Source organism: Phyllobates terribilis, unplaced genomic scaffold (assembly GCF_046119375.1).
Source record: "Phyllobates terribilis strain yellow unplaced genomic scaffold, ASM4611937v1 Scaffold_3__8_contigs__length_932513732, whole genome shotgun sequence".
NCBI lineage: Eukaryota > Metazoa > Chordata > Amphibia > Anura > Dendrobatidae > Phyllobates > Phyllobates terribilis.
The window spans coordinates 855,542,704-855,551,265 of record NW_027362763.1 but is presented as its reverse complement, the minus strand read 5'-3'; the positions used below and the strand labels follow the sequence as shown (position 1 = coordinate 855,551,265).

General features: G+C 37.2%; 1 protein-coding gene across 1 annotated transcript in view; it reads right to left on the bottom strand.

Annotated features, from left to right (window-relative positions):
- Positions 1–274: 274 nt before the first annotated feature.
- Positions 275–8,562, bottom strand: part of CDC42EP3 (CDC42 effector protein 3) — a 49,891-nt gene continuing 41,603 nt past the window's right edge. The window contains exon 2 of the mRNA XM_073672551.1: positions 275–2,531. Coding sequence (XP_073528652.1) covers positions 1,530–2,297 — 768 coding nt within the window. The 5' untranslated portion in view covers positions 2,298–2,531 and the 3' untranslated portion in view covers positions 275–1,529. The remainder of the gene's footprint in view (positions 2,532–8,562) is intronic.

The following is an 8,562-nucleotide window of genomic DNA, read 5'->3' as shown; positions in this document are numbered from 1 at the left end:
ATTAGATTTTTAATGGTTTCGATGCTGGATTTCACAATTCCAGCCCCCTATCCGTTGTCTAACTCATTTTGCAGCCAGCAAAAATGCCCCTGATGGTGTCCATATCCTTTAAACGTTATTGCATCTTGTTTAATGATATATCAATAAGATTTTAGTCTAAAAAAAATAAATACTGTCCACACACTTTTTCTAATTTATGTAAAGGAAATTTATTTACCTTTAATATTTAACATTTCCTAAATATAAGAAATGCATTTAAAACGTTAATGGAAACAAAATGACAAGTGCTTTTTATTTGTGTTCATAAAGTGGCGGTGTAAATCCAACAAACACTGTTTATGCTATTGCAGATGAGCTACTATACATAGTATTGGTTGTATTCATAAAGGGAAACTCAACACTAAAATAAGAGGGCCTAAAAAGACACCCAATTATGTCTGATACATACAAAGTAAAATAATGTGAGAAATTATACTGGTGTGGTAGCACTTTTGATCTCATACGCAAAAATCGCAAGAAGTAATATAATATCATCAATGCAAAATATTATATTTCATTTTTTGCCCAACTATAAATTAGAGTTTAGTTTCCCTTTTACTAGCTACAATCTATAAATACTGACTTCCAACCAAGCAATTTAACTATTTATTGTAGGTACTTTATCAATGTGTTAAAACTAATGCTTCATTTACAAATGTAACATTGAAGCTTTAAGCAACTGAAGGACTTAGATAAGAAATAAAAAAAGATGCACGATTCCTTGAACACTCACAAAAATATACAATAGACCTGCAATGAAAAATCTGCAAGCAATACAAATGGTGATGTAATATCTAAAAAATACAAACTTTGCAGTAAAAATACAAAGGCACATGAAAGGATATTTGAACAGAAATAACTTATGATAATTGCAACAGTTCATGTAGCTTAAAGCTTGGCATCATAAATCCTAAACGGAAATTTAATGACACTTATTGCTAAAGCTGAATTAGCATTTGAAATATATAATAAAATGTGACATTCATTGACATGAATAGAAAAGTATAAATTAAGTAAAATTAAATGTCTGCATCTGTATGCAGATATTCAATTTTCCCCCAATTATGTTACGTTTGTAAACATATTCTTGTACAAACCTGGGGTAGAATCTTAAGATCCATAGATGTCCTTATATTGGAATAGTCCACAGAATTAAGGGATGGATAGCATTTATAGCTCTCATACAGAGGGATTAGAATATGAAAAAAGCTATGTTTCGCTGTCAAGCCCTACAAAAGTCTTGCAGCCCAGGGGATATGGAATTTTCAAACAACACATTAAAATGGGAAAACTGACCTTCGTATTTACATAAGATTTAAGAACAGAAACAGAATCTTTCACTTCAGTATTGCTACTACTAATCATGAAAAACATGCCCCGTGAAAATATATTCAAAAATGTAGACCATTATTGAAGCCTTGCTTTTTTTCTACGTATGTAGAATAATTTATATGTACCATGTGTCTGATGTACACTGCAAGTCAATTATTTCATGGTTTATTCTTGTCCATTACATGAAGAACCTCATCCAAAAGAGAAGGGCCCAAGTCAAGCTGCAGAGTTAGAAGAGATCCTGCCAAGTCAGAAAAAGATTCGTCTGATTTTAAATCAGTATTTTCAATTTCACAAGGACTATGACTATCTTCAAACAAGTCAAGCCCTTGCCAATCACTATATTGTTCAGAAAGACTAGATGAATGGCTTGACCTTCCATTTGTAGAGCATGATGCAGAGCCACTGACCTTCCATGAACTTCCACGGTCAAATTGGTGCTCACTTTCGTAAGGTTCACACTTTTCCATCAGCTTTTCCTCTAATACTGGCTCACAGCTAAGTCTGGGTGACTTAGAAGGGCTGTAAGAGTCCCTTTTTGAGTTAAAAGTCACAGCAGATAACAAAGGCAAGACCAAGGCTTGTGAACCACCAATTGTTGGTAAAGAGATTGCATTTTTAAGAACAGGTGAAGATGTGTCAGAAAATATTGAGTCACAAGTGCTGTTTGCCCTCATAAATTCATTCTGTCCATTTAAATGACTTCTTGGTCTTCCTTGGTTTCCTGGCAATAGTTCATAATTACCTTGAAGAAATGAGATATCACCAAAGACGTCATGTTGCCCATCTTTACCAATGTGTATAGTGTGCCGAAAATCTCCTAATGGGGGGCTGATCAAGTCTGAGGACAATACATCCCTCAGTTTAAATTTTTTACCCTTTTTGTTGTTTCCAGCCTTTAGATAAATGGGTGTCTTCGCAGGCATCTTGAAACGGTCTAAGGAAGCAATGCACAATAAAATGATCCAATTTAAAGTTTATGTTTCTGTAAAAAGAAGTCACATTCTTGGCCCTGCTGCTTTAGAAGACAATCTCAGCGACATACTCTAGATGTAGTTGAAATTCCGATAATCTCAGTCCTCTGGACAAGCTTGAGATCTTCTGGACACAACTGTCAGCGATATGTGTGATGTATGTGTTCTTCCGTAAATTAGAGAATCCTACAAAACACAGAAAACAATACATCAATAACACATTTTTCACAGTTCATTGATTTTCTTTCAACATATCAATTAGTGAAAAATCTGATAGTTCCACTCTGCAATTTTACTTTCTGATGTGGATTTCCTCCACTAAGCCACATGAAAGAAAATGGCACAAGGTCATGTTAGCCTATTAATGGTTTCACTGCTATATAAATCAACATTTTTTTTTTAGCTTATCAGATTATAATTTTTGTACCAAATTTTTTTTAGTATCTTGGGAGACTTTTAAATATATACAGTATGTGTGAAGTAATTACCAAAGCAATATATAGAAATGCTATATATCAAAGGGTTATTCTTGTTCTAACAAGTTATTGCTAATCCAAAGGTAGGTGATAACAACTAGATTGAGGGGGATATTATTGTTCAGACTCACACTATTCACTGGAAGGAGAACATGAATCCTACCTTTTGAATACAATGTTGATTGGTATGGTCACTACTGTTCTAGTGTAAGCAACTGGAGGAGACAGCCTGGTACTCATGCAGACCCATAAAAATTGAATAAAGGAGCATGCACAACCCCTGCCTTATTTGAACAATTGGTGGGGGTCTCAGCTATCAGACCCACAGTGATCTAGTAGTTATCACTTATCCTGTGTGTTGGTTGTAACTTGTGATACCTGGAATATTTAAGTTTGTTATATATAGGTGTTATATGTAGGTATTTATTTAATTTAAAAATTTGCAAACATAAAGAAAAATGCCATACAGATCTTTGTTGCATACCATCCAACATTCAAATGCTAAAAGTAAGTTCACAGATGCTCCAGAAACAGCACTGAGCCGTCTCATTTACGCAAATTTTAAAACATTGCCTGTTCTAAGGGATAGTTTGCAAGACGCTTGCAAAAAGTGACACTGGCTTAGTACACCCCATGCAAAAAAAGTGTCACTGGAATCCACATTATGAGCATCATGAATACATTGCTTAAAACTTTCTAGAAGCCACTGCAGAATTTTCATTTTCTAAAGATTATCACATGGAGGCACATGAAAGATCTTTGTCATTTAAAGGGGTTGTCCGGTCTTAAGCTACAAGTCTGTAGTCACTCAATGTGACTGCACATTTGTGTATCCTCACATCGTGTCAGCGCTGGGAGCAGGTGGTTATGTGACAGCAAGTATGCGATTTGAATGCTTCTGGCCACATTCCTACTACACTATATCCGGCCTCGCTAAATACACTAGCATTAAGCAAGGCCGCGCATGTCTAGACAGCACGTGACCGCATGTATGCAAATCATATACTTGCGGTCACACGCCCGCCGCGGGCACTGAGGAATCCTCACAGCATACATTATGCGCAATGTGAAAATTCACAAGTCTGCAGTCACACAGAGTGATTGCAGACTTGTAGCTTAAGACTGGATAACCTCTTTAACCAAGGCTGGTTAATATGTCCAGGGTGCTGCGTGTCAAGGTGTCACTGATAAGACACTTTATCTGGTTACGATATTTAGATACATGGATAAGGGTCTGTTTACGTGGACCACTGGCGGCACTAAATGAATTTTGATAGGTAATCCTTTACCAATCGGCGGTCATTTAATAGCCTGTTTATATAGGAAAACCACAGTAAATTATGTAATAGATTACTCAGTGCGCATTGACTGCCATGGTTCTCGGCAGTGCTTGTCATGTTTACACAGGATGATTTGCTTCAAAAAATGATGATCATTTGCACTGCACAAAAGATCTTTTCACCCGATGAATGAGTGTTTTGTCCCTTCATCAAGTGATTGGTAGCCTGTTTACACTGAAAAAATTATTGTGAAACGAGCATTCTTAAGACGGCTCATTCCTGATTATCTTTTAAGGTAAATAGAGCTTAAGACAGCAAAGAAAATCATAATGACAACCAAATATTACAATACACTATGTAAGAGAATTTATCATCAAGACAGCGTGGTTGATGCTTCCTGCCCTTCTCAATGGACAGCCAAATTCACTTGATTTGGTGCACATACTACTAATGACAATTTAATTAATTGCCATATAATAACACCCTCTGAGGCTTACGAATAAAAACCTGACACTGAATTAAACAGCTTTTCAAATAGGAAGCACTAAATCCAACATGTCAATGAGCTGTTTACTGACATATTGAGGGAACCTTTTTCTGTGATCTAGTGTAAATGCAGAAACACTTTTTTTAGGAATAAAGAAAAGCTGTACTTCAAACTGAAAGTATAAATGAAAAAGTAGTGGTACACTTTTTTATTTTAGTTATTAATTATGAGGGCATCTTCAGTGCACAAAATAAAAAACATACTGTCACTTTCAATGAAATTTTGCTTTAGTCCCACGATAGCACAAGATGAAATATGGAACCAATGCGCAGCATCACACATATCATGTGTGTGTGGCTCCTGTCTTTTCACAGTGTAAAGCAGAATGATCCACATGCTACACTGATGTATGATCTTGAAGAGCAAGCGCTGTCTCAATTAGACGTGTGCGGAAAGATTTATAGGACTTTGTCCAGCCTGCGAACCTTCTACCTGCCAGCATTTCTTATGCTTCTTTTGATTAGTAGGCCCAGAGAAACAAGACCTTGGTCCTCAAATTATTTTTCATGAGCTCTTTACATCTTGGCTGTTAGAAGTGGATTGCACTTCACAACAGGCATATTGTGCAGCAAGTTAGACGGCAGACATGCACCAATAGTCCGATTAATCATTGGCGATTTCTTGAAGTTTCATCTCTTTTTTGGTCTTGCAGTATTTTTTTTTTGCGCCAAATTCTTCAAAATCGTACACGTGGTTCATGAATTTGGAGCAAAATTAAAAATGCTCTTTATTTTTGTCCTCAAGTGGGTCTTTTCAGCACCAAAAGTCGCAAATCCTTTAAAAAGTTCCAAGTTTGTCTAAAAATCTGGTAAATTGAAAATTCCAACAGAAACATTACTCCAGGCAGAGACTTGAGTGAGATGTGCCCAAAAAATACGACATTTGTGAAAAGTCGCATTTCATGAATCTGTTTGCAACATCTGAATAAGAAAAGTTGTCGAGGGAAAAATAAAAAAGAAAGACAACTTAAAAAAGGCGTAAAACATATAGCAAATAAATCGCAATACTAAAGACACTAAAAAGGAGCAAATTACTCCAGAAAACAGAAGAAACAGCAATTATGGATCAGGACCTTCATTTTGGAGTGAATTTTCAGGTCTAACTAATATGTTATTTTAGTAAAAAAGTACTTAGCAATTATGTTTGCAGTTGCATTGGCCATCAGATGAGCTTAAGTTCATTGTAATGACAGTGGCCAATAAAATATATTTTGTGGAACTACACAAATACTTTAAAATCCAGTTTCCTTGTAACCTACAGCCCCATAACTGCATTATAAGTGCTGTTACTCAATGTATTTATTGCACCTAAAGCCGTTACATAATGAATTGTTCTTGCAGAAATAAAAAGATTAAGAGGAATGATGATGGCTGAAAATTCTTGCTATGTTGCTCTCCAAAGTAATCTTTCTCCTGGTATGAAAACAGCTCTGAAAAATGGGAGGAAAGCGCCTGTGAAATGAAATAATGCTAAAGATTTATCCCAGTCCTGTAAGTGCTAAATCATCAGAAAATTGGATTCTGGGAGCCAATGATTATACTGACTATGAGCTTATTACAGGAATCACTGAATTTTCAGATTTTATAAGACATTGACAATAACTATCTTTCTACACTATGTATATACTAAAGTATTATGTCATCTTTATTGGAGGGAAAATCAATTTAATTTTTAATAACCCTTCCACCTACTCACACAAGATCTGGTAATGTTCATTACATGTCATATCAAAATCCACATAATGCTATGCATATGCATAACATATTACACTGTAAGGGACTATCACACTCTAAGGCTATGTGCCCACGTTGCATTTATGAAGCAGAAAATTTCTGCTGCATAAATGCAAGTCCTCTCCCGGAAAAACGCATGCGGAATTCCGCACGCGTTTATCGCGCTTTTTTCGCGCGTTTATCACGCGTTTTCCACATGCGGAATTGCCTTGCGTTTTTTATGCATTGGACAAAGGCAATTCTGCTTGCGGAAACGCAAAATTAAATGACATGCTGCGGATTTTTGAACGCGGCATAAACGCTGCGGAAAAATCCGCAGCATGTGCATAGAAGTTGCGGAAACCCATTGGGGATCATGGGGTGCGGGTTACCAAGCGTTTTACAAGCGTTTCCGCTGCGGAAATTCCGCATCAAAAACGCTTGTAAAACGCTACGTGGGCACACAGCCTAAGGCTGCGTGCACACGTTACGTGTAGATTTGTCACACAACTTGAAGGGTTTACTGATGCCAGTAAAATGCCATGGTGCAGATTTATATCTGCACCATGTCAATTCTTTTACCGTTTTGCTGCAGATCTCACCCATAATAATAAGTGGGGAAAAATGTGAACCTAAAATGCACATAAAAGATGCAGCAAAAACATGGGAAAAATGTGCATTTTTGCTGCTGTGTTTTTCCTGCCAAGAGATGCAGAAATGGTGCAGAAATGTCTGCGCCAAATATTTAACGTGTGCACATAACCTAAGTGACAAGTAACCAAAGAGCAAAACACAGAAATACAATAGGTCAGTTCACTTACAAAGCCTTAAAGGAAATGTGTCTAGGGAATGATCTATTGTTTAAATTAGGTTTTTACGTGAAATATATTTAAAGGGAGTTTCTCACCTTAAAAACACTATTTAAACTAACCACATTGTCAAATAGTGGACTTAGCCCCTATAAAAATCCTACCTTTTGGTGTAGCAAACATTGTATTTGATTTGCATAAAAGTAGTTTGATATGCAAATAAGAGTGTTCCCTGGACCCTTCCTGTGACAACAAAAGCTAAGTGCGCTATTCCAAAACTCAATTATCATGCCTGGCCACTTCTCCATATGTAGATTGACAGCATTCACTTGAACAAAGTGAGCGCTGCCTGATAAGGAAGCTCCAGCATTCAGTGTTAGGGCAGGAGTGAGTGCAGCGCTTCCACCTCTCTGCTGCGGCTGCTCGCTATACTGTTAGACCAGTCATTGTACTGAGCGGTCGCAGCAGAGAGGTGGAAGCGCTGCACTCACTCCTGCAGTAATTCTGTGTCCTCCAACGCCAGAGCTTTCTTTTTAGGCAGCACTCGCTCTGACCAAGTGAGGGGGAGGAGGCCAGGCATGGTAATTGAGGGTTAGAATAGCGAACTGCGCACCTGTGGCCACGTCAAGGTAGCACCAAACACCCTAATTTGCATATCAAACTACTCTTTATCTACAGCAAAGACAATAGCCCATATTCATTAATACCAGCATGACCAACGCCAGTCTTGATCAAGAGGAGTGTTAAAATCAGACGTTCATTATGAGACGCACGCATCTTAATAAATCCGTCGCGTCTGAAAAGTGGCGTTCACCACAAAGGGACTGTAATAAGATTTCTGGCATAACGTACATCATGAATTAGATGAGCTGATTTGATGACGTCAATATCATTGTAATGGACAACCCCTTTAAAGTCCATCACTGTAAACTAAAGGCATGAATTTACGGTAGAAAAAGTGATGATAATGACACTATAGATAACTATATTCAAAATCATTACTTATTAAACAGTGTTATTGTATTTTTATGTTTTATGGCCCAGGGTATGATGATCTCAGAGAATCTATTCACTAAGAATATACCCAGACATCAAGTGACAACTGCAGCCTTTCTACATCACTGAAGAAAGGATTGAAGAATGTCTCAGAAACAGCTGTGTCCTGCAGCATCCTCACAGATAAAGAGAGGAGTGCTGGATGCTTCAGTAACAACTGCTGACTATCTGCAGAGATCTAGATAACATTGCTCCATATCCCTGGGCAGTTTTCTGGCTGAGGGTGCGCAGTGGTGATTACCAAGGATTACAAGTGACAAGATGAATGGATATTTAGTATGAATAGAGATATAGATTGCAAAGATTCTTTAAGAACTTGTTTGTCTCCTGGAAGATA